The 26,479-nt window shown below is 39.0% G+C and overlaps 2 protein-coding genes across 3 annotated transcripts in view; one reads left to right on the forward strand and one right to left on the reverse strand.

Annotated features, from left to right (window-relative positions):
- Positions 1 to 26,479, reverse strand: part of LOC130647171 (uncharacterized) — a 103,878-nt gene that overhangs the window by 69,993 nt on the left and 7,406 nt on the right. The gene's annotated exons all lie outside the window — the stretch shown is intronic.
- Positions 435 to 25,405, forward strand: LOC130647163 (lysophospholipid acyltransferase 1-like). Of its 2 annotated transcripts, none has more exons than XM_057452924.1 (16): positions 435 to 536; positions 781 to 863; positions 2,116 to 2,261; positions 2,528 to 2,605; positions 2,833 to 2,922; positions 4,232 to 4,287; positions 4,655 to 4,688; positions 5,999 to 6,125; positions 6,416 to 6,442; positions 6,983 to 7,073; positions 7,446 to 7,547; positions 22,496 to 22,599; positions 23,049 to 23,113; positions 23,582 to 23,714; positions 24,107 to 24,258; positions 24,866 to 25,405. In XM_057452924.1, the coding sequence occupies exons 2-16, from the start codon at positions 801 to 803 to the stop codon at positions 25,032 to 25,034; spliced, it is 1,437 nt and encodes a 478-aa protein (XP_057308907.1). In that variant the 5' UTR covers positions 435 to 536; positions 781 to 800; the 3' UTR covers positions 25,035 to 25,405. The 2 variants fall into 2 exon arrangements, with proteins under 2 accessions (XP_057308907.1, XP_057308908.1); XM_057452925.1 differs by having other exon boundaries at positions 439 to 536; positions 6,419 to 6,442.

Genomic DNA, 26,479 nt, shown 5'->3' on the forward strand with positions numbered 1-26,479 from the left:
ACTTTGGGCAGCTGCCCTTTTGTTTTTTTTTATTACAAATATATATATATATTTTACCCCTTGTGGGTCCTATCTCCTTCTTGGCGGAGCGAGCAATACAAAAAAAATTCAAAATAATGAGAATATATAAAAATAGATTATTTTCAAGTTCGGAAAATGGTCACATTGTTCAGGATTTAATGATACTTTCTGTGACGATCAAATTAACGTCATCGTTATCGGCAAAAATTTGTTTGGTACTTCTTCACCCTACTTTGGGTGGTACACCCACACCACCCAGAATAGCCGTTTGTTGTCAAACTTTCTACTACAAAATCAAAAAATAATTTTTAATGTTAATTACGGACACTTGACCACGCATAAACTTTCCCTGTACGCTCATCCCTGGGATATTTGATTTAATTTTAAAAGGCTAGTGAATAAGCGAATGAGAACACAACTTTCGTTTTCTGAAAGCCAAAACAAAACAAATAAAGCATAACACAAAACAAAAAGGGAGGACATCCATTATTACACACACGTGCCCTTAAATACAGGTAGTTGCCAGGAAAAAAATAAATTTGTCCTACTTTTGCTCGATATCCATACAATGTATCTGTGATGTCGCTAATTAAAATAATTTTTAAAATATTAAATGCTTCAGCTAGCTATATAGCTAGCTAGCTGTAGCTAGCTAGCCAGCGCTATCTTCTTGTGAATATGATTAAATGATTATATTGATAATTTGTATTTTTAATTTGCAGCTAGCTATTTAACAATGATTGTGTATAATTCTTTTAGTACTTATAAAGTATTTAACAATGGCTGTGATGTCTAATGTGTTTCATAACTTGAAAGACATCACAGGCTTGACATATGATCAGGTATGTAGTGGCACATAGCTGGATTCTTTTCTATTTCTTTGCTTTAAAATTGCTCTTTTGTAGCAGTTGGCATTATATTTTTACACTTTTCTTTCAAATGAAAATATTGCTTGATGAATAAGTGGTTGTTAAATGGTTGTTAATTAGCAGTTCCTAAAATGAAAATAGCTGAAGCTTCCAATTTTTTTCTCTTTCTGAAACAAGTAAATATATATCTATGTTTATATAATATCGGTCTGGTCTTTAAAATACCTCACTGTCATCATGAACTTTTATTCAGCAGCCGTGCTGTGCGCGGTTCACCTCCCCTTTCAGCTTGATAAGGACGTTTTCTCATAATTATAGAACGAATTACAGCAATATTTACGCTTTAAAGGCTCGTTTTCTCAGCATTTTATAACCAATAACAGTAATATTTTAGGGACGTTAATTCATTTTATAGCAAGTCACAATGATATTTAAGCTTTGTAGGGACGTTTTCTCATCTTATTAATTGGTTTTTAATTGGTTCAACCTCATTTCAAAATTCATTTCAATGATACGTCAATAACACCTTTACAAATGATATTTTGACAATCATATCAAATCATTTTAGAACTTTTGTTTCAAAATAGTTTTAAAATATATAGTTTCCTTTTTCTTTAGTATGTTATAAAATCATTTAATGAAAATCATTTCAATTGGTATCAAAAATAAAGCAATCTTGGTTAACCCTATGCAAAAACCCTGTTTAAAAGCCTTTTTTCAAACACCTAGCAATCTTTGTTACTTCCATAAGTTTCTTAAAGTAGACTAGTAAATATAAAAGTGCATTTGTTAAAAAATCACCGTCAAATTTGTAATATTTTTAAAGAAAAATGGGATACTTTGGTTTAAATTAAAAAAAAAAACAGATTGAAATCATCCACAAGAATTAACAAAGTTTACGGACCAGAAGAGCTGACCAATACCTGTAATGCAGACAGTGGTACTACTTTTCTCAAACAGAATATTTTGCAGATCACAGAACAATAAGGGGTCTATAATGGTAAATCTAATCGATGATCAAATGCTTAATTTCAGCAATAATGACCATTATTGATCTGTAATATCTAAACTTTACATGTAGCATCAATGTAACAAACAAGAAATAGGGTATCATTAGTATTAACATAAAATTTTACTAAGAATACTTTCACACATTCTTTCAATTTCACTTTTTTGTGGTGATCTGTAAGTTTTGCTAAACAATTTTATTATTATTTCATTATAGGTGAAGTTTGTTGTGACTGTATTTCTATGTTTACCCTTGAGTTACATTTTCCGCACCTGTTGCAGTACGAAAACTATTTCACCTGCTACAAGACATTACCTTTCATTGATATGTGGGGCTGGTCTTCTCACATTTTGCTTTGGAAGGTAATTGCTTTATTTGCTTTATATCGTAAGTTTAATCTGTGCATATATTGTGTCAATCAGGTTGGAAAATATAGATGACTTGCAAAATATTGGCAGTTTTATCTAAACTTTGTATGTATCAGTTTTTGTTTTTCAAAAAATATGTGGCATAAGAAGAATTGTCTTATTAGTTAAGTAATAAAAATATAAGCCAGCGACAATTCCCAACCTGCATTAGTCACTTACACCTACACAAAACTTACATTCTGAAGAAATTTTTGTTTTAGACAAGCAGTGCACCTTTTGCTGTCTTCTGTGATGAGTTACATTCTTATGCTTTGCATTGATGAAGCTGTTGTTCATAGGTAATTCACTTTTTACCTACTGAGGATTAATTATTGTCATTAAAAATAGACCTAATTTGTGCAACTTTTACACATTGCATGGCAGTGAGTAGGATTCAATTAGCAGTCCCCAGAACTAGGAGCAACAAAAGAACCTATTATACTACGACTATCTTTTTTTTTCTACAGATTCACAGCATAATTTTGTTTATTACGAGGTAGTATATTTGTGAAAAATTGTCATTTAGATATGTATTTGTGTGTGCAATGACATATCTTTCAGTCATTCACATCAATCGTATGCTCACTCAAAATGGTTATGTGATAGACATCTCAGGGTAAGTGATGCACATTTATTAGCATTCTCCACTTATAAAAAAATTGTTATATTGAAGGACGTGTGTAAATAAGGGGCAAGGGTGTCTATTTTATATTTCAAAAATAGGAAAGCCTATCAAGAAAAAAAGTCTTAAAGAAAGAGTATATTAGTAAAAAACGATTTAGTTGAAAAGTAAGTATTATCGACGCCTGTCTCTGTCATCATCACTTAATTGAAGTTAATTACCTGGATTTTACATAAGTCTTAAACCAAAAGGAATATATTCACCTGTTATTATCGCTTACTAGAAATAGCTCACTGTTATTACACTTCGCTTTAATTCTAAAAGTTATTAAAAAACCCATCAAATATATTCAAAATAAGGCAGGACCTTTTTAGAGATGGTGGGACCCTCAAAAAAGTGTGCAGGTATAAATTTCTACATATGTGTATATAATCTGTTATTTATAGTAGAAATTGTTAAGAATTCTCTTACTCATCTTATTCTTACTTACTCTTACTTATTCCTACTCATTCTTACTTACTCCCTACTCATTCTCACTCACTTATTCTTACTCCTACATGTTCTTACTCATTCTTACTTATTTTTACTTACTCCTACTCATTCTTCTTATTCTTACTTATTTCTACTCATCCTTACTTACTCCTACTTGTTCTTACTTATTTCTACCCATCCTTACTTACTCCTACTTGTTCTTACTTATTTCTACCCATTCTTACTTACTCCTACTCATTCTTCTTATTCTTACTTATTTCTACCCATTCTTACTTACTTCTACTTGTTCTTACTTATTTCTACCCATTCTTACTTACTCCTACTTGTTCTTACTTATTTCTACCCATTCTTACTTACTCCTACTTGTTCTTACTCAATCTTAGTTACTACTATTTGTTCCTACTTATTCTTACTCATTCTTACTTACTCCTACTTGTTCTTACTTATTTCTACCCATCCTTACTTACTCCTACTTGTTCTTACTCAATCTTAGTTACTACTATTTGTTCCTACTTATTCTTACTCATTCTTACTTACTCCTACTTGTTCTTACTCAATCTTAGTTACTTCTACTTGTTCTTACTTATTTCTACTCATTCTTACTTACTCCTACTTGTTCTTACTTATTTCTACCCATTCTTACTTACTCCTACTTGTTCTTACTTATTTCTACCCATCCTTACTTACTTCTACTTGTTCTTACTTATTTCTACCCATTCTTACTTACTCCTACTTGTTCTTACTCAATCTTAGTTACTACTATTTGTTCTTACTTATTCTTACTTACTTCTACTTACTCTTACTTATTCAGGCCACTTATGCTTGCAACAATCAAAATAACATATGTTGGTTTTAATATACATGATGGTCTGTACATTTTGTTTTTTGTTGTTCAGTTATGTTGTTAATCTCTCTTATTAACACCAACATGCTATATAAGATGTAAGAGCAATTTAAAACACGATTTTATTTATTTTACAACATTTTTTACATCGCATATGTTAGTGTGCTAATCTAAGCAATTAGAAAATAAGTTTTTTACTCAATACTTTACAGTAAATTGTGCTTTTGAAATATATTTTTTGTTCTAATAAAAATCTTATTTGTTTTGTTTGGCCAGAAGGATTTTCAACGTTGGTTTGTATTATAGCGGTTTTTCCTTCAATTATTTTACTTTATAAAAAATTTATTTAAACCAACAAAATTAACATGTTCTTATTTGATTCTTTTTAAGCTTTCATGTTGAAGAGGGAAGACGAAAATAAACCGTAGGAACTCGTAACTTATTTGTTTTTATTTTAATACGGTATATTTATCAGTCATACGTTTTCAACAAAGAACATTCCACTTGTACTTAAAGTTATGCATGTATTGTTTTTCATTTTTATAGCCCTTTCTTTAAACCCTTCGTGTTATCCTAACATTCTGTTTAATGCTCTGAAATTTAACCCTATCTCTATCGGAAGTTTGGGTCCATTGCTAATACTGAGTCACATAAACGGCACCTTCGCTTAATTTCTTCCTAGTATAAGCTACAGTGCTAAAACTTTGCTAAATATAAGGCCTACTGATTTCTTTATATTCGAGAAAAGAAATATTAAAAAATTACAAAACTTTTTGCTTGTAGCATAGCATAGCTTCTATATATAATTTTGTACGAAAATGGACTAGAAAATTAATGAAAATGGTCAGATTATTTCCTGGGTAAGAAGGCAGCATCGAAATATTTCCTGTCATCACACAACGTGATTGGTTAGAACTTACATAATAGCAGGCTATACATCTCAGTATTGCCTGCCATCGTACAACTGTGTTCAATGTTATAATATGGTGGCATGTAAACAAGAAGCATTAGATAAGATAAAAACGGAAAAAAGTTTGCAAAGACAAAACCAAAGTTTGAAAGAGGGGGGCGTTTATTAAATTTTTCACACTTCGTCTCTTTTGCAGTTTTTAAGGATACCTATATTATATATCTTCACAAAAAAAGAAGATATTCACATGTTTTAGAGAATTAACTTCAAAAGCAAAAAACTAAATTTCCAACCTTAAACCTAAGATTTACAAAAAAAGTAAGTAAGTAAGTATACTTTTACTATCGCCCCCTATGAGGGAGGGGCGTCTATTCGAGGGGGCGTCTATTAGAGGGGGTGTTTATTCGAAGCATTAGGGTAAGCAGTGACTACTGTACTTTTAACAAAAAAATTTTTTCCCCTAAATTTCAGTAAAAGATAACACGATGTTGTTGCCACAATATGCCCTTTCGAATCACATCAAAAAATGACTTCTGTGTTCTACAAAGCAAAATTGGGTAACAACCCATGTAATATCCATGAAACCTTTATCAAATAAACAACTTTGACATTAGTGAATATTTTCCGGTATTGCCCTTTTAAACAGTACTTATAGGGTTTATATAGACTATCCCATTTTTCTACCACGCGAAAGAAAATGTTTTAGGAGAAAATTTTTTATGTCATTGCCATAAATGTATAAATTTTCTATTGCTCGAGAAAGAGCCAAGGAAAGCGGAAGTACATAAAGACGTATCAGAAACGATTGACATTTATTTTTTTAGAACAAAACCAACATTGTTGGAATACCTCAGTTACATATTTGGCTTTACGACAGTGTTTTGTGGCCCACCACCTGAATTTCAGGATTACAAAGCATTCATCGAAGAAACACAATACATCAAATTTACGGTAAGTAAGGTAACATATGATTTTGATTTATGTGGCGAAATGTTGTTCAAGCGCAATCTGCACAATCTGGACATGAGAAAACTCGATGTAAAATACCACATTGTTTTGTAGTGGTTTAAAGCCCGCTTTGGATAAATCTCAATTTGAGTGTATGTAACTCAGTTCGAAGTGTGTGTTTTGGTGTTTACATATTATTCTAACAGGGTTGTCTTAAAACTTCTCAAATCTCCTCTAGAAGTAGATTTTTTAACAACTTTCACAAATTTCGTTAATTTTTATTTTTTATTTAGCAGCAAAAAAAGATTCCATCACCTGTTGTAAGTTTTTATGTATAGTTTATCCAGGATTTATAAATGTTTTGGATAATGTTTTTTCTTCTGAACTGAGGATATATATAAAAACATACATACACATACATATACATTGTGATCAACGCTTAACAGTGCTTCACTACAACTTAATCTACATGTTGTGTGTTGTAAGGTATTCCGACATTCTTGTCATTCTGTCAAATTATATCGTATCCTTTTAATTTATTCAAACTTAAAAAGGAACTCCTTTTTATGTTCTCGACAAAGAAATGATTAAAACAATACTGTATAATTATGTTGCATGGAAGCATGTCCATTTTAATGATTCAAAATAAAAAGGGGATCTAGTGGGTTCACAATTTCGTTATATACAAACTATCCTAGAAACCTAGAAGAAGTGTGAAATAACATCAGCAAATAATATCAGCATGATTGCATAAACCTTTGCACAGTGGAAGCACTAAATATGGATGAGGGTTACTTAGCCAGTCCTTTCATCCTTCTCAGATAATAATGCGAAAATCAAATGTGTATTCTCTTTTATAGCTTCCAGCTTTAGCTAAATCTGTATTAGGGTACGCAATGGTAGCTTGTTACGCAATATTGGTACCCTATTATGAACCTCACTTTCTTGGAAGTAAGTTGTTTGCTATTAGACCTACAGTTGAAAAACTTTGCAAATATCAAGAGACTTAAGCTATATAATTTTTTTTCCTGTAAAATACAAATTCTCAATTTGCTACAGACTACCCTGCAGAATCGTTTTAATTTTTGATTTGACAATTTGTAATCAGTGTTTATATCCAAAAAAACCTCAAGTTTTTAGACTCTTTGTGAGTACAGTATTTTTACTAATCATTACGTTATGATTTAATTCTTTGTATACTTATTTTAAAATAAGCTAAATTTTATCCTCCAATAAATACAAATATGTTAATTTTGAGCAGTAATCCTTTCCTCCATGTCGAGCTCCATTATGCTTGTAATAAAAACTTGTATTTTTTTTTAGACAAGGAAAGGTTAGCCAACTCTAGTTTGTTGTCAAACATATTGTTCGCTGAAATGGTTATATATCTCAACAAAGCGAAATATTTTTCACCGTTTTTAATCGGTAAGTAAGTTTCTATTTTTTATAAACTAGTCGTAAGCCCGTCGGAAAAATTCACGAGAATTTACCGTCAGGAAAATTCACGAGGATTTACCGTCGAAAAAAACCACAAGAATTAAACGTCAGAAAAATTTACAAGGATTCGTCTGTCGGTATTTGCGACCACCATGTTTGGCTGACATACTATCGACACTTCTCACTTGTGTTCTGAAATGGGTAAAGTTTTAGATATCGAAAAAGTGACCTATTAAAGGCTAGGAGAAAAAGAGCTAGAGTAGGGTGGAATATAATCACACTTTTTCAAAAAATACGGTCAAACCCTCATAAAAAAACATACACACTTTTGCTTATGACGTCACAACTTTTTGTCACAATTTTTTGTCACAACTTGAGGGAAATTAAGCAAATGCCAGAGCACCCATTTTTCCAAAAAAATGTGTATATATTAAAAATGAGTTGGTTTAAAAATGCTATCAGTAAACTATATGAAACGGTGACGGCACCAGTGGCAGCAACTCGCGACGCTCTTGTCGATCGACTACAGAGTGTGCAGAACATGGTTTCTTTCTACTACAAGGCAAAGGAACAAATTTCGAGAGTGACAACGCTTCACGATATCGCAAACCATGAAAATTGGATCGAGGCCGTTGAGGAGATGCCCCATAAGCTTGAATATGTCCCCAACAGGTTCAAGACGCAGGACATGTGCAACAAGGCTGTTGAGGATAATTCCGAGATGTTTGAGTATGTGCCGGACCATTTCAAGACGCAGGACATGTGTAACAAGGCCATTGAGGAGGAGCCCTGCACGCTGAAGTATGCACTGGACTGGTTTGTCACCCGGGACATGTATGCTAACATGAACACTAGGCCTGAACTACTCGAGGCCTACCATCAAAGGAAAGCCGAAAAGGCCAGATTAAAGAGGATCTTCTTCCAATAGCCTGGCATCCAGATAGGGTGCTTGTCGGAGGATAAAAAGGCAGACCTCGAACAATTGTGGGGCTGTTGCGATAAGCATGAGTTAACCTGAAAACGTTATCTTACAGGAATTGTTGCAAGATAATACTACTACTACTACTACTGCTACTAATACTACTACTACTACTAATAATAATAATAAAATGTGCATTAACTGTTAGTTTGAAAAGTATGATTTTCATGACCTTCCTTACCGCCATTGGTTTCTCCCTACCACTTGTAACCCTAGCATGCGTACAGGAGGAGAAGGAGGGGTCCAATGAACGGAGGATTAAGTGGTTGGAGGATCGTCTTGATATCCTAATAAATGAATGAGCATTGTGACGACTGTTTGGCAGTACCCAACGCATATGATAAATGTACCTGTGGACGTAGGTTCGTGGTAAGCGGTAAAATGTTATGCTGGCACTGCTACCATGAACACATTACATATAACGGAGGTGGCTGCGTGTGTACCATGACTTGCAATTCTCTGCAGTCATTCGAAATATACGATAAAGAAGATGCTGAAATTTGAAAACGAACTTGTTAAACCTAATATATTCTACAATGTTGCTGCTACCTTACAAACATCGAAGATATTAAGGTAGAATACTTGACGGTATCAGAAGCCATACCTGCTAACGGAGGTAAGTATATATAACTATATGTGATAGGGTATCATACACAGGACTTTGTTGTGGCCTTGAGGGTAAACACACCGAAGATATGGTCCCCGAATGGGGTGACCAAATATAATACCAATGCATCACCGGCAATGAGCCTGGATTTTGAGGAGTATCCGGATTGGGTTGCAGAATATCGTAAGTATGGCAAAAGATCGAGGAGTTAATCTTTGAAAAATTAACGACAGAGCCTGTAAAAAAGGATCGTTATGTGAATGCCAAGCTCCAATATTACAAGGACACAATTACCACCAAGTTCTATGGTATGCCTGTACCGTATGATGAGCCTTGCCAAGCCAGCGCTATTCTAGCCTCTTCATCTGTATATGTACAAGGCAAGAACCACTACCCACAGACACACATCACGGAATGTCGGTACAAGGATTTCAAAAAACAATGGTTGGTAAGCGAGGTCTAGAAAAACCATATATTTTATAGGGTCATATATAGACCCTATATAATAGAAATTAAGGCCTATACCTAGGTGGGGACTCTACATAGTGCTTGCGTATTGCACAGATTGAAGTTTTTTTAAAATTTCATCCTTACCCTCCTCCCTACCCCTTGCAACCAGCTGGGCTCTTTACGATCTAGCATTTACGATTCTGTTAAACCGCTGTCGCATTTGCTCCTTGAGCATCACATACCTCTCTTTTTCACGGATGGTCACTGCTGACACTAATTTCCATTGCCTTGCTTATTAGGTCAATGATACTGTTTAATTTGGCCTCAGCAAGCAGCCTTATACCCTCATGTTTTTTTGACTTAACACTTACACGTTTTGAAGCGTTCCGAAGACTGGCTTGCCCTATGCCGGCGGCAATCACGAGTCCCCCCATAGCACAAGCCAATGGGACCCCCATGCACGAGGCCATAGCTCCTATCCCCATCCCCGACGGAATCACACTTACGCCAAACAGACCATGGTCGCACATCCTGACCCACGTGTTGTGCATCTTGAATTTTTTCGCCAATCTATTCCTTTCCTTTATTTCATCCCTTAGGTAATGTTCGATTTCTTCGACCTTCTTGAGCCTAAAAATCTGCCCCTCATCCTGATCGGGGACATGTGCGGGTGCACTCAGTAATAAATTTGGGTACAGCTTAGCTATATCGCTCATTTATTCTATCAGGATTTGCATTGTGATGTCAAAGAACGTGACGTTCTTCTCGTGATGGTGGAGATCTGTCCCTTGAGTGGAAGGTAGACAGGGGTATCAAAAGTCCAGGTCAGCATGTCTCCCCATGGTTTCAATTCCTTGCTAGGAAGCAAACCTTCGATTTTTTTCCATCCAATAGGCAGTCGTCTTCATCCAATTGTGGACAAATAAGTCTTAATTTTTGGTATATATCGGTTCTGTATATGGTATCGTAATCACCTTTGCGGGGTCATGGGTTAATCCCAGGAGCTCTTGCAATTGCCTACCGATCACCACCGTATAGCCCTCACCAACGAGGAGTCTACAATATTCATTTTTCAGTACAAATAATGATATCTTTCCCTCTGCCTGGCTGTTGACAATAGCCGCGATGTCCTCGATTTTGTACAGGCCATTCATAATCTCAATCCGAGTCACTCTCTGATCAGGTCCCACCTTTCTTATAGTGATATCATTGTTGCTATATAGGTTCAGCCATCCGGGTCTGATACTAATAGATTTCAGAGCTATTTGAGTGTCCTGCCCCAGGTAATCTTCAAATATGGTAGACTTCTCAATATCTGTAATATAGAGTTGTTTCATATCCTTTTGTTTTAAAGAAATGAACATATACCAATACAATCACTCTGCAAAGTATAAAAGTAACAGGGGTGAATGGCCACTTGGCGTTACAAATTTGGAGCATCAGGACCGGTATGTGAGCACGGAGTCTCATATTTCCGTGGTATTCCCCGAATTCACCAATTACCCCATCAAAATACCAACGACCTACCTTGATGAGCCTGTTAATGTGAATTGGAAGGGTCTAGCATTGGACTTATTGGAACATTCAGGTCAATTTCGCTACCCATTGTGCAACCACCACATTAGGCATCTGTACCAAACACATGACAGGCTCGGTACCCCTTATCAACTCAGTTTTTAAATTTCATGTTTACTATCATATGCGTCGTATCCTGGCAAGGATGAAAGTGCCCATGCCATATGACGATGGGTTCTCGCAGTACAAAAATCCATACTCGAGCTCTGTGTATGCCCAGGTATGCCGCCAATACGGCGCAGATCCCAATAGTCTGTACAAGTTTAAGGCCGTCATGTCGTTGTTGACAAATGGTAGATGGTGGCCGCAGGTTGATGGGGATTGGGCCAAGTTTATTATGCCCACAAGCCAAGGTCTGACGTCAGAGTGCTTGACGAAGCTGAGTGAGAGTATCAGGGTTTATGTGATCCTATTGCTGGGATCGCAAGCGGGTGCCAAAGCATCCCTGATTGGATCTAATGCAAGCAACTACACAGCAAATGGGCTATGGTAGAACGTCAGGAAAATGTAAGCCATGACATCACTGAGTTCCAGAAGGTACTCCAGTATGCCAGGACCCCAGTGAACTTTGCTGTAATGCACCATGTTTACATGCTGCCCAGTGACATGAATCTGCGTATGGGGAGGATTGTAGGGTATAACAACAATACCCTGATCGCACCCGCGAACGCAATACTCGGTATACGACTTGATCTGAATAATAAACCACTTATGAGGCATGCCACACCTCCTATACATACCATACCACCTACACCCCCAAAGCATGCCATTAGACATTTGGCATCTGCCAAATCACCCCCTAAGCATACAACACCTATTACACCTCTCATACATACCCCCGATATACAGGTCATACCACCTCCCAAACATGCCACGCCCCATATACCTAAACAACTCCCACAAAATCAACACGAGGATACCGAAGCCTCAATAATCACCGTAGGGATCGGCCTCATCCTTGCCTATAAATGGTTTTGAAAAAATAAGGGCTTATTTCACATATAGTACTACAAGCCCGGCAGCTCCTGCAATGGCCATATACAGATGTTTAGCAGCTAGAGTAACGATGGTTGACGCTACCCTCAGAAGGAAGGAGACCACTGTACCTATAATACCCGGCAATGCAGCACCTGCCTTAGCTGCTAGATATTTCAGGAAGTTTCCGGGCCTCTCGAGTTGCTTCTGCACAAACCCTTTTTTACCACCCCCTGCGGTCCCCCCTGCCGCACCCTCTCTTCCCGTAACATCAAGGACAATGGTGGAAATTAGTAGACCTGCGGCAGAGACGATGCTGGCTATGGTTATCCCCTGTTCATGGAAGAGTGTTTTTAGGTTTTCAAGCAAAGGCATGTCATCCCGGCGATTTTCATCAACTCGGACTTAATATTCCGTAGATGCTTAAAAACCTCCTCAGATAACACCCCCTGCCTGCTAAGTACATCCTTTCTTTGCCCTTTCAAGTTTTTGATATCTTTCTCCAACCTGTCAATGTCCTTATTACTTTTCACCCCAGACTTCCTGCTTCTTAAGCTCTTTTAATTCACCCTCTTTTGTATTTATTTTACTATCATGGGAAATAATATCGCTGTTCAGATTCTCGATATTCTTCTGTAAGTTTTCAATTTCAGCTTTTAATGATCTCATGTCAACCTCGGGGGCATCATCGTCAATGCCTGCAAATGAGGTATCTATATAGCCATCCATATCTTGAGCAAAACTTTGAATACTGTCAATTGTCTCCATCTCCATCACATCGGAGCTTCTCAAAGGGGTCCCCCCATCATCCTTATCCCTATTTATAAAGACATTAACATTATCGATAAGATTCTGGGCCCCTGTCCTACTACCTTTGTTGGGTGTCTGATATTTATCAAAGCCTATTGCCTTCATACGCGCACTACCCAGCCTTTTATAGTTATTAAATTACCATCTTGCAACGTCACTACTACTTCCGGTAGTGATCTCTTTCCTGTCACAATCCTCTTTAATATAAGTTCACCGTCCCCCAATTTGAAATCTGTCATAATACATTGCATTGAGTGTCATACCCAGCCCATCCCTAAGATTCGTGTACAGGCTATCAACCTTTGATTTAAATAGCTCCGTCCTTTGCGCCTGAATACCCAATCCCAATCGTCTACGCGCATCTCCCTCCTGCTGGCCTGGCGTTGAAGTCCCGATGTTCCGGGCAATTGCGTTGATTGCTGGGTATCCTCGTTATCGCCTTTATCATCATGCTTGCCAATATCCTCCTCGGTCGTGAAAATCAGATTATCCATTTATTTACAACATTTTCATCCCTATAATAAATATAATGAACTCATACGGTACATTGATGGACCCTTACGCAGAAAGCAAGCAGCTTCTTAGCATGAAGGGACGCCGGCAAAGAGTCCAGATTTCCCATACTCCATCAACCATTAATCAGAATGAAGATCTATATGTCGCCACTTAAAATATGCCCCAGAATGATTTCATATTTTCGGGTAGTCTCAAGCTCCTATTTGACCTGGCTCTGACGGGGACCAATACAACAAGAACCATCGTGTCGAACATAGGGAAAAGTCTGGTGAAAAGCCTACGTATTACTCTAATTGGTAAAGAGGTCCAAAACATTAGCGATTACAACATTCTAGCCGTCTATCGGGATCTATGGCTACCCAAGTTTGGTAGGGACAATAACCTTATTTTACAAGGTATTAATCCAAACGACGGAACCATTAGGGCATTGCAGGTAAGTGCCAGTGGCCATGTGAGCATTGATGAAGAAAAGGCAATTGTGGCAGCCTATGGGAACACCTTTTGCATACCCCTGGGCCAAATGTTTAAACTGACGAAAGATCTACCATTCTACCCGGCAGGACTCTATGACCGCCTTCAATGCATCGTAAATTTCGCACCTTACGCCGACGTCACCAAGGATGGAGGGACAGCAGCCTCAGGGTCTACAGCAGCCAAGCCGGCCAATGCTACGTATAAAATTACCAATATTAGGTTGGAATTCGACAAGATTACCCACGAGGGCTTGGCAGGTACTATGATGTCAAGATATACAAGACTCGCTTTGCCCTATGAATGAGTACTTAGAATGAAGGTTGTGACCATGAAAAAAACCAGATACCAGTGACTTTTTACAGATTGATGCCCCGACAAGTCCTTCAAAGGTGTCCTGCTATTTTTCATAGACCCCGGGAAAGTGAAGGCTTAAGCCGGTGTGAACGAAGTTTTTTACAATCCCAAAATTGAGAAAATCAGCGTGACGGTGGAGGGGGAGCCCAGCGAGTTGTATTCGCACGCAATGTTACCCAAGGATCATTTAGAGCAGATCGTCGGCATCTTTGGCAGCCATGACTCTAATGTGACCATTGACCAGTTTTTCAATGTAAGGTATGGCCTATTTGTGGATCTTCGAGCATCTCCCGACAATATTTTGCATGGTAGCGGAAGATCCCTACAACGCTTAAGTGATGGCATTACCCTGTACATAACCAAGAAAGCAGATGGAACCGGAGAGTTCCAATGTTATGTATACCTCCTGCAGGGCGCGCAAATGAATATTTTGGATGGCAGATTGGACCGTGTTGAATATTGAAATAAAGAATGGCCACAATAGCTGTGATCGTTGCTGGGGCGGCCATAAACGCCCTTGCATTCGGCGGGACTAACTTTCTATTTTCAAAGCTCTCGGGACATGGGCGGCCGATCGTAAACGGCATGACCTTGCGGTTAAAAGCTCAATACAGCCCAGGCGGAGTGGATACGTAAGAGGCAGGCTAAACTCGACTGGTTTGCGACCGAAAGAGAGAAACAAGTAAAAGCCGGCAGAAGCCTAAATAGCATGTACCAATTTTATATTGCTTCTGATAGAAAGGCACCACAATTATAGGATTTTTACGTACCATCGAAGCAACAACAAGATGGTGAACTCACGTTCGTCCTTGGCTTCCTGTCCGTGCTAGGCTTCGTGGGTTACAAGTATCTGTAAGAATGCGTTTTCTGACATAATAAATATGTTAGAAAAATCACCACATATCGTTACAGAGGAGGAAGCAAAAAACTGAGTAATATCTATTATACCCCGGAAAATTTGTGGGTCGGCCGCAAAGCCGTTAAATTACTCGCAAAACAGCGGTCTGTCCAAAAAGAAGGTAATTCATTGGCTTAGGCAACTGCTCTGGCTGAGATATATCAGGGGTCTAAAACGTATTGACTACCCCCATTTCACAATTACGACACCCAACGAGATGCACCAATTCGATCTACTGTACATGCCGCATGACAGGCTGTATGGAAATACCTACAAATACATATTAACCTGCATCGATGTGGCTTTACGTTATAAGGTAGCGATACCCCTAAGAACAAAGAAGGCCAGCGAAGGCGGCGACATGATCAAAGACATCTGCAGGGCGGGGCCCTTACACTACCCAAAAACATTTCAGTGCGATAATGGTAGCGAGTTTAAATCGGATGTGAGCAAGCTCCTGGAAGATAAGAGTGTTGAGCTGAAGTGGGCCACCATGAAATATTGGCATACGTTTACAGCCTTCGTCGAATCGTACAATAAAGTACTCGCGGAAAGACTCTTTAAGCCTCAAGATGCCTAGGAGTTGGCATCCAATGAGACTAGTACCACCTGGGTCAAGCACCTGTATACCATCGTCAAAAGCCTAAATAATACCAAGATCGCCATGATTAAGATGAAGCCCTCGAAGGCTATTAAACTCGAAGATGTCCCACTTGCAAAGGGCGAAGAATATCCCGATGAAAATCCTCTACCCGATTCTCACCAAGCCTAAAATGCCTGACTCTCTCCGGGTTGACTTCAATACAGCCACGCTCCCAGAGCCAATTGTAATGAACTATGCCATTTGGTGTTTCTGCCAGTACCACAATCTCACCCTTGGGATAGTCAACGAGTTTATTTCTTATTCTTTGGGCTACATACCCCTGTTGGCCACATATGGCAAGGTATTGGAATGGATCGTCGTTGTTTTTTTGTATGATGATTATACTATTATCCTTGCCGGGATCTTCGAGGTGGGGCACGGCACGTTGCTGCAGCTCCTCAATTTCATCCCCCAGCACCATGAGCTGGCTATCCCTGTCCTCCATTTCATCATTGAAAAAGACCATAGCATTCTCCGCCGCAAGTTAGGGCAGAGGATGATGATATTGTTGATTTGTTCATTATATTCCTGCTCGAGGAGGTTCAGTACACGCTGTATTTTTCCGCAAGACGTTGGACCTGTAAACATTGCTGTATGTGGGTCCTATACGATGTCTAGTAGGACCATTTTTTATTATGAACCTTGGATACACTACAAAGCATGACCTACATACCAATGTACCACCGTGGTTATTCACCAAGGACCCCCGACAGGCAGGGCAGAGCTTATTCCCTCGAGCCTTGTATTCGAATGGTGTGTAGTAAACCTTAATTTTCCCTCAAAGTACCGTAATGCGTTACGGTACTTTTCAACAAGCCTGGCTTTCTCTGAGCTATCCTCAATGAGTTCGGTATATTGACTTACAATCCTGTATGTTAATAGGTCATACACTATGAGGTAATTTTCATCCTGTTAAACACCCCGAATTTCCCTATCAATGGCAATGGGGTCTATTTTAACGTCTTCAATGACCCTATTGTTTTGGAGTCGCCCGCCTTTCCTTCGCCTTAGCCAGGCAGGGAATGCAGGTCTTGGTCCGACCATTACCCCTGATTTTAAACTAGCGCTAATATTTGCTTACAGATCCTACAACATTTGATATCCGCCATTTTATTGTTTCCGGTAGCTATTCCGAGACATATCGGTTACCCTTGGCCCTATTAACTCGTTTTTGCCCTTGGGGACAAACACGAGTTTTTACCGGACATTTATTTTGGGGATATTAGGGACTTCTTGTACCATCCCTGTTTTATCGCATATTTGTCGAATAGTATCGCCGCACTCATATACCCGGCTAGTTTAAGACCATCTTCCAAATCCATTTTGGCCCCAGGCCTGGAAACCCCCAGGGCCTTCTTTCCACCCATAGCGACCAGAATTGTATAGGATAGCCTGACAGACTCCCATAGGGCATCAATAATCATGGTTTCCTTAGCAATCCTTCGATAGCAATCACAGCTATCGCTCCAACTCCATAAATGTGGACACTGCCCATTGACTTGCTGGAACCTGTCGCGGGTTCCTTATCATCCTGTGAAGGTTCTTTGTCCACGTTCTTCTGCAAGTTAGCCTTGTTCTTGCGGTTCCATTCCGAAAGTCTCTTGCCTGCGGCAACACCACCCTCGTTCTTCTTGGTTATGACCCTCTCCTCTTGTTTTTGTTCAACTTCCACTCATTTTATTTATAGCACGGTCTCCGCTGTATCTGCCTCCTTTGCCACCTCCCGTTTCTTTTTACCCATGTGCCTGGCTGTATGGCCTGCTACAAGCAGCGGGGCTAAACACCTCCCAATGCTACAATATACGAGGATCCCCAGATCGGTCATGGAGTCCCTTATAATAGAGTCTTCTTCGATATCTCTCCTTAGCTCCTCCACGCTGTCTATGTCCACAAATTCCCTGTCATGCTGGCATATAGACTTATATCATGGGTGAATAGGGCTTTTGCAGTCTTCTCACCCTTCTCCTGGAGTTCTCGCTGCATATACTCGGTATGTACCTTGTCGATTTATCAACAAACCCTTCCGTACACTTTTTTGGCAGGAAATGTCCTTTACCTTTGCGTAGGGCCTCCTTTAAAATTTGACGCTTATCAATGGGCTTCTCGATATTTTCATATTCTGCAGAGGCATTTTTAAAGACCTGTGCGATATCAGACATCCTTTTTATTACTAGTCGATATGGAAAAAATATGTAGGCCATCATGGCATACGGTAAAAGTAGTATAATTATATACAAGTACACTTCCATTTATACCAGACGCCAACAGCTATCGCTAATATAGCCAGCATACCTACACCATAAAGATATACACCCGTTGACTGTACGGAACCGCTGGTTCCAGAAGAGGTTTTGGCTGCAGGCCCTGCCGTGCCCTCTATTTCTTCTTTTATTTTTTTCATCGGTGCTGCCAACTTGTGACCCTATGCCATAAGTGGGAAGGTATGCACGCCGTCATCGTGCACGACTCTTCTGTCATAAAATGCCGAGAGGTTTGTTCTGTTCGTACGTGATCATACCCTACTCATGTACCCTAAAGCCTACGTTTTTAGCCCTGTCCATACCACCATTTAGTGCACTCAGGTATCTACCCCATGTCAGAGCGTTCTGTCGTTTGGACATCCCCTTACAAGAAAATTTAGTCTTATTTTTACCCTCGACAAAATAGCACTTAGTTGTCAAAGCAATCATCCGAAAACCAATGAATTCAACTTTGAACAGTCCTCCCGTCCGACTTGAGTACTTATCGGTGACGAGCCAATTTTTCACATCCTCATCATACTCGTCAAGTAGTTTGGGGCGAATGGCATCTCGTAACTCTTCCCCAGGGATGGGAAGATATGCACTGTCAGTGTCCATATAAATGTACTCAAAGTCCGGACGATCCACGTACTTGTCCAGAAAGTCGTAGTAAAATTCGAGCATGCGCAACTTCGCGAGTTGATATACCGCGTTGCCACATTGGTAAGCTCTATCGATGGTACACTGGTGTTTGCCTTTTCTAAGCTCGTGTGCCTCCCCAATCTCTTCAAGATCCTCTAAGTACGGGCTTCGCAGGGCTGCATCAACCTCCTTTTCATCCCTCGTAAATGTAGTATTTGCATACCTTGCCAGATCTTCAATCATCTTGCCGTAGAAGCCGTTCCCTTTCAATTTTGCCGTATCCCCCGCAATACGCTTGTCGGGGTCTTTATCAGCCTGTCTCCGGGCGTCGGCAATCTCTTCCGGGTACCATTCAAAGGGCCTACCTCTGGCATACTTGAGATACTGGTAAAAGGCAGTAACCTTTAGCCCATGGTCAAGGTACCATTTGAGTAAAGGGGTATACAGTAGAATTTTTTCGGCCTTTAGCAACCCCAGAAGCTTACGCGTACCCGGAAAACGGTTGCGACCTGTATTTTTTAAGTATTCGTGCATGTGCTCGGGGATTTGCTCGTCGGGTATCTCCTTGACGACAAACAGGGGAGCCATTTCATGAAATTAGTTACGCAGATACTCGGGTACCTCGATATCAACCTGGGCAAACTCAATCAACGATCCATCCATCACACCCTGCGCCAGAAGCTCTAGATTATGTACCGATGTCGGTGTAGCCACCTTGATCAGCTGTTCCTTTTCACAAGGAAAGTCTTGCATCAGGGTACTCGAGTAGAGCATATTTGCGTTGCACCCTAGAATGGTCTTACACTTGTGGGGTTCGCTGTACATGTGAGATCTGATGCCCGTCACGTCTCTTTCGTGGTATCTACAGAATACAATCGCAGGACCACCCACCACCCCTGTCCGCAAAAGGTCGTAGGCTTCATTCTTCCTACATTTTTCACATGCTTTCCGTACCTCCTTGCAGGCCTTACAAGTGTTGCTATAACAAGAATCCTTACACCTATGTCTGCATGGGTCTCCTGGGGCGTATTGCTCTGACTTTAGGTTCAACCGTAGAGATTTGTTTAACACGTACCGCATTGATACACCATGGATACTTACCGCGTCCTTCAAAATATCTATCTCGTCATCGTAATACTGCAACCTCGTCTTGTTCACGGCTTCAATGAACGGTTCCACATCGGCTAGGTTGTACTCACGCAACCAGTCCATCATGGTGACGCAGCCTCGCCTGTAAAACTCGGCGCGGAATGTCTTGTACTCTTCGCGAGATAGTGTGTTCTTTCCACTTAGACGGCTATAAAAGTCCTCGTGGGCCACAGGTCCGGCATGGTTCAACTTTTCGTGGCTCGTCAACCATTCATACGGAAACACAAGCTTTTCGAGCTTACATTCCAACGACCTGCACCAACCGTCGTAGCTTAGACCAGGAGCAATGAAATTTTTGGTATCTAGAAATTTAAACCTCGAGGTAGTGAGGAACATGTAGTCATTATCTTTTTTCGCCACCTTGATCTTGCGCGATATATTCGACAAAATACCGCTTGATCAGGTTGATGTCGTACTTGCCCGAATTGAACCCTATTACAGCTACTTGATTTACCCACTCATCCCACAACTCCTGGATCTTTTTGGAGAGCATGTCAAAGTCGTCAGGCTTCGGGTGCATTCTCTCGACCACTTTCACAATGAGGGCATGCCTCTTTTCCAGCTACTCCAAAAATTGTTTAACCAAAATCTTGGGGTCCTCGTGCTTCATGAACGTCAGGCGACTATTTAAAATACACTTATCGGAACATGTCTCGAAAAGCATGTTAGATCGGAGGTTTGCCGGTAATTTAAAGGTGATAGGAGGGCTTCGAAATCAAATACAATATAGTTGGGGTAGGGGTTGAATTTCTTCTAAAAGTACCTCTTGATTTTGGGTGGTTTCTCACATTCCCAGACCGTAACGAGGTTGTACCCCTGTTCGTCTATTGGGTTGCGGCATAATGAGCCTTGTCCGCTTTGGTTCTCTTGGATAGGCAGGGACATCCGTTCCACTTATAACCGTTGTACTCGTAAACGGTCTTTGTGACAGGCTCATAGCCATCAACTTTCCATTCTTTTTTACCCTCAGGGATAACACGTTCACCACTATGACCACATAAGGCATGATGGATATGCCTTCCGGTTTGCCCTGCCATATATTCTATCCATTTTGAGGCCTCATAACTAAAACCTTCATCGTAAAACACCTTCTCCGCCCTGCCAGGCATACGTTTGACCTTCCCCCCCTTTGCAATTTATTGCCGTCTTGACGCCCTCGCATTCATTCTTCTTATGCCGTGTGAGTTTCCAAACCTCATTAAAAACTTGGCTGCATACTTTCCATTGCCAGTGTTGGGTCAGCACATCTAAATCCTTCATGTCGAAACAGTGTCCGTCCAACATACCAAGATTGAGGCCATCCAAACCTTTTTTGTGTTGCTTTTGACCATAGAAGAGTCGCCATGGTGCTTTATCAGAGTTTGTCTTAAGCTCAAATACCCTAATGTTGACCTTGAAGTCCTTGGCAACCCCCTCCAAATCTACCAGCCTCGTAGGTCTAACGTCCTTACGCTTAAGCTGGGGGTCCTTGTAGTACTCTCGAGCTAAGGTGAGAGCTGTTTCTGTTAAACGTTCCTTTCCCCGTCTAACATCTGCCCTCTCCCTTACCGCAAGACATCTCCAGAAGCATAGGTTGTCCGTTCTGGCATCTTCACCATCCATGGCGTAAATGCACCTCTTGTTTCGCAACGAATCCGGGAGAGGGCCGCATCCCAGAAGAGGTTCACGCGTGCTTATCACCTTAATCTGTATGTGGCCAAAGATAATTTTGCCTTCATACGCTCCTGGGGTCTCTGTGGTCCTAACAGGTGGTAAATAAGCCCTGGTCCAGAACTCGTGATCCTCCAGATCTAGGCGCTTCATCTCGCATTCTTCCACGAACGGTTCGATTTCCGCGATGCTTGACAGTGACCTGGAGCTCTTAGTTTTGTGGTAATCGGACACATCGCCCCCACCCTTGTAGATATCACAGCTGAAGCTATACACAACCTTAACGCGCATTTCTATATGTGACGTATTTTTTTGCACAATCGCATCCCTCAGGGGGTGATTCAAAGCTTTATTGAACCTCCATGTTTTGACCCGATTTCCATTCTCTAACATATGGAGGTCGTCCTCAGGGCCTTGATATTCAATATCCTCCTCAGCGTAGTCCTCCCTTGCCTCCTGTTCAATCTCGTCGTGAAGCGTTGTCACTCCCGAAATTTGTTCCTTTGCCTTGTAGTAGAAGGCAACAGTATTCCGCACACTCTGTAGTCGATCGGCAAGAGCGTCGCGAGTTGCTGTCACTGGCGCCGGCACGGTGTCATATAGTTTACTGATAGCATTTTTAAACCAACTCATTTTTATTATATACACATTTTTTTTTTTTGAAAAATGGGTGCTCTGGCATTTGCTCAATTTCCCTCTAAGGTATGACGAAAAATTGTGACGAAAAGTAGTGACGTCGTAAGCAAAACTGTGTATTTTTTTTATGAGAGTTTGACCGTATTTTTTGAAAAAGTGTGATTATATTTCATCCCTAATCTACCTAAAAGTGTCTTGTCAAAACAATAGCTCCAAGCAATAACCTGTGAACGCATCACAGCTGCCTAAGTGACTGGCTGCATCGTCTTTGTATCCTGATTTGTATTTTAAGAAATGTTTTTAAACAACATTCGTGTTAATTTTTTATATTTAAATAGGAGAAGGTGTTGGTAATATGGCTGGTCTTGGTTTTAATGGATACGATAAAAATGGAAATCCGTTGTGGAATAAACTTCAAAATATGAATCCGTTTGGTTTAGAGGTATGTGGCTTCTTAGTATTTCATTTCACAGACGTATTATCTGAAAACGTATAACATTTTTCTGTGCTTTTTGTTGCTGTTAAAGCAAGGTCTACCAGAAAATTTAGACTGTTTCAGAATTTAATCTTACAAACTGCAAAGTAAGTAAAGAGGGTATACGAAAATAAAATAAAAGGTATGCATATGTATTTGCAAATAAATACATACACCGGGAATTGTCAAAAAAGAATCTGTAAATTGAAATTTAATAAATTGTTGCTGATTCCCATAAAAGTGTCTTAATCCAAGGCTAGTTTATGGTAGCATCATTTAAAGCGCTACCTTGTTTACTTTTTTGTTTGTTTGTTTTCTTTTGTACCAACAAACAAACAGGCAAAACAAACAGATTAACACTATCTTTCTTTTTTGCCTGTTTGTTTGTTCATTGGCTCAAATCACGCTTTTCGTAGATTGCACGAAATATTAAAGAAAAGGTGGAATGCTGGAATATTGTCACGAATAGATGGTTAAAAAAGTGAGTGATTTTCTTTGTGATTTTTCAAAAAAAATCATGAGTGATCTGTTTGTGGGCTTTAAAAGCAATTGTGATAAAGATTGTGATATGAATTAAGTAATATTTTTTACGCGAGATATTTGTAACTGGAAACCGGTCTGTTTTTTCTCTTTTTATTTGGAGAGTAGGCATGTAGTACCTTGTCAAAGGCCAATCTCTTTTTTTGATGCTTCAACATATTTTGTATGGTTTGTTAGGTCAAGCTGAACTATAAATAAAGTTTTATATTTGCCATGCCGTGCTGAGCCATGCCGTAAACCTAAGTGAGTCTTTATATGAGTCTTTATATGAGTCTTCATATGACATGCCGAACCAAGCTCGAAATGTTGTAAAATATTTTTTCGACTGAACTTGCCGCGGGATACAAAATTATTATTACAATTTGTTTTTATCATACAAAATATCTTTATTCGAATTTTATTTGCTTAGATGCATATACAATCGAACTCGCCACATGCCGCTCTTAATGACCTGGTTTTTCTCCGCATTCTGGCATGGTTTCTATCCAGGCTATTACATGTTTTTTGTGCCTGTTGGAGTAGGACTCTTCGTCGCGAGAAAGGTATTTTACCACTTGGATTATTTTTTTCTACAAGCGAAGGATCAAGAAGGTTTCACCTGTTTTGGTATCACTTTTATTTTGAAACATTGGGCGTGTTTTGGCAAGTTCGTTGGCTGTATGTTTTTCGAGTGAATGTTCGAATGAATTTTCCAGCGGCGAGATATTAATACCTCAGCTTATTTTGTAACTGGTTCCTTGTTTTAAAAATTTTCTGTTTTTATTTTCTTATTTTTAAAGTTTTCTTATTAGAACGTTGTTGGTAAACTTAAAAAAAAAAAGTTCCGAGACGTAGTTAATAAAAACAGCTATCCTGGAACATTGGTTTAAATTCCTAATTTCGTGAAATTTAAGTGTTTGTTTTTATTAAGCATCAAATAATCTTACTCTTGCAGATGCGCCGAAAAGTTCGACCATACTTCTTACACTCACCTGCACGTAAGATATTCTACGATGTTGTGACTTTGCTATGTACAAGAATGATTGTTAGCTTTTACGCTGCAGCGTTTACGATGATGGATGCGAGAGCAACGTTAAGATTTTGGCGGTAAGTTTTTTGTACGACATTTGATGTTTTGTTAAAAGATCTAAATTTCTCCAAATATTTCTTTTGGCACACTTTTAATGAGTGAAAGTGTCTAGACCCGACTGTCGCCTTATAGGTACAATGTAGTCCGGATAATTTGAACCCCAAATAAGTCGAAGTTCCAGTAACTCGAACTGTGTTTTAAACTCTATGTGAACTTCGCTAATTTTTTCTTGTAAAAATCACTCCATAACTCGAACTCCAAAGAAAATATGTACAAAAGAAGGAGAGAGTAACGGTTTGTTTTTGTTTTCACGCGCTAATGTCATGAAAGAAGAAAAATAAATTACTATCATAAATTTTGCTCTGGTTAATTTATTCCCAACTAGCTAAATTTAAGTTTCATCCTAACGACCTAATACTTTGCACAATTTTGGAATCAGGTTAAAACTAACAGCCCTTTTATTAAAAGTATTTTTGCCGTGATGTTATATTTTTAAAAACGTTTTTGGGCAGTGGATTTAACGAATCGGATGGTTGACAACGAATTTCACACATAAACCCTTTGTCCTCTCACTGCTCCGTTAAAAATGAGCAATTTGAGAGCAAATATGTCCTTATGTTTTAGCGGTGCGTACTACTATGGGCATGTCATACTAGTTGTTGGTCTGGTCCTGATTTTTATTCTGCCTGACGCGGAAGTTTTGGAAGGAAAGCAAAATGGCGTCTTACATATGCCAAATGGAAGCAGTTTGCACGACAAGAATGGGTTCACAAAAACATCGCATGAAGAATAGCGCCTGTTTATGTATTCTTTATTTTTACACTGGTTCTTTGAAAGATAGCCTCAGACCATTTTGCGCTGGTTACAAATTTACTTCGCTTTTTCGTCGGTTGTTGGCAGCCTCATACTTTTTTTTGTTGAGCTTTCATACTCACCCTTTCGATTTGCTTTACGATATGTTAACTATCAAGGTCTTCAGACTGACGCTGACCCCTTGTCCGCGAGAATCCTCAATATAGCATTGTCAAGACCCAGTGGCGCCAAATGATCCGACAAGGTAGAAAGTTTTATAAAGTTATTTTTATGTGTTTAGGCTATGGATAATGTTTTTGTACAATTTGAAAATAATTATTTTTTGTTCGTAAACAAAACAAGATTTTTTTACTGGAGTAAATCCATTGATCGTAAGAACCCGGACAAAGTTGGCTCTCACGTTGATAGAAAATCTCTGTATTGCAATTCAAAGATCAAAGTGTTTTATGAGTACTGCTATGTCACCTAGTGTACCCTGTTACAAATGCAACAAAACTAACGAGCGGAAAAGTCTGCCAGGTACCTTCAACGGGTCTAGAATCAAAGCTCCATACACCTGTCTTTTTTATTCTAAAAAATACTATTCTGAACGTTTATTACGCAAATATTTTCCATCCTAAAGTAGTAAAATACTTCTCACCAATAATGGTGAGAGTTAAATTTATAAAGTAAGTTCTGTTTTCCTTTGTTAGATTTATTAAATATCACTGACGAGTGTCAGGTGCGTAAAATAGTAGACTACTGACATCAAAAAAACAAGTGTATGTAGCTGGCTAAAAAGGTTTTTAATATGTTAGCTAGCATGTAGTTGGTGATCAAAAACCTAATGTAGGCGTGTTGATGACAGTTAACAAAATATATTTTAGCTTAGTATTTTGTTTACATTTAGCTATTAGCTAGCAAGCTAGCTTAACTTTTTGGTAGTAAAATTTGCAATTTTAGAGGGATTAGAAACTTTATTTCTTTGTTCCTCAATTAAATTTCTCCCAAAGACTTACATTATTTGTTTGAATCGGATGCGCAAGAATAAATCCCAAAAATCGTATATTTCTTGGGACCCTGTTTGCAAAAATATATCGAATGTTAACTTAAAATTGATGAATTTATTTAAGAAAAAAAAAGTAATTATTAAACTTGGGGAATAATTATTAAACTTGGGGTCTAGTGTCTCTAAGAAATCCCTGAATTTCACAACTACCTTAACCGTATTCATGCAGGTAAATCTAACCGCAGTTGGGATTCAGTGACTTTTCTTTTATGGGCATCCTATAACAGAATTTTACAACACGATTAAGGAAGATCTGTGAGATAGCGCATTCAAAAAATTAGCAAATATGAAACTGGGTTGCATCAATCAAACATGGCACAAAATCCTGACATATTTCAATCATAAAAATTGCTCTTAATGTTTTTTTGCACATTTAT

The sequence above is a fragment of the Hydractinia symbiolongicarpus genome, chromosome 6 (assembly GCF_029227915.1).
Source record: "Hydractinia symbiolongicarpus strain clone_291-10 chromosome 6, HSymV2.1, whole genome shotgun sequence".
Lineage (NCBI taxonomy): Eukaryota > Metazoa > Cnidaria > Hydrozoa > Anthoathecata > Hydractiniidae > Hydractinia > Hydractinia symbiolongicarpus.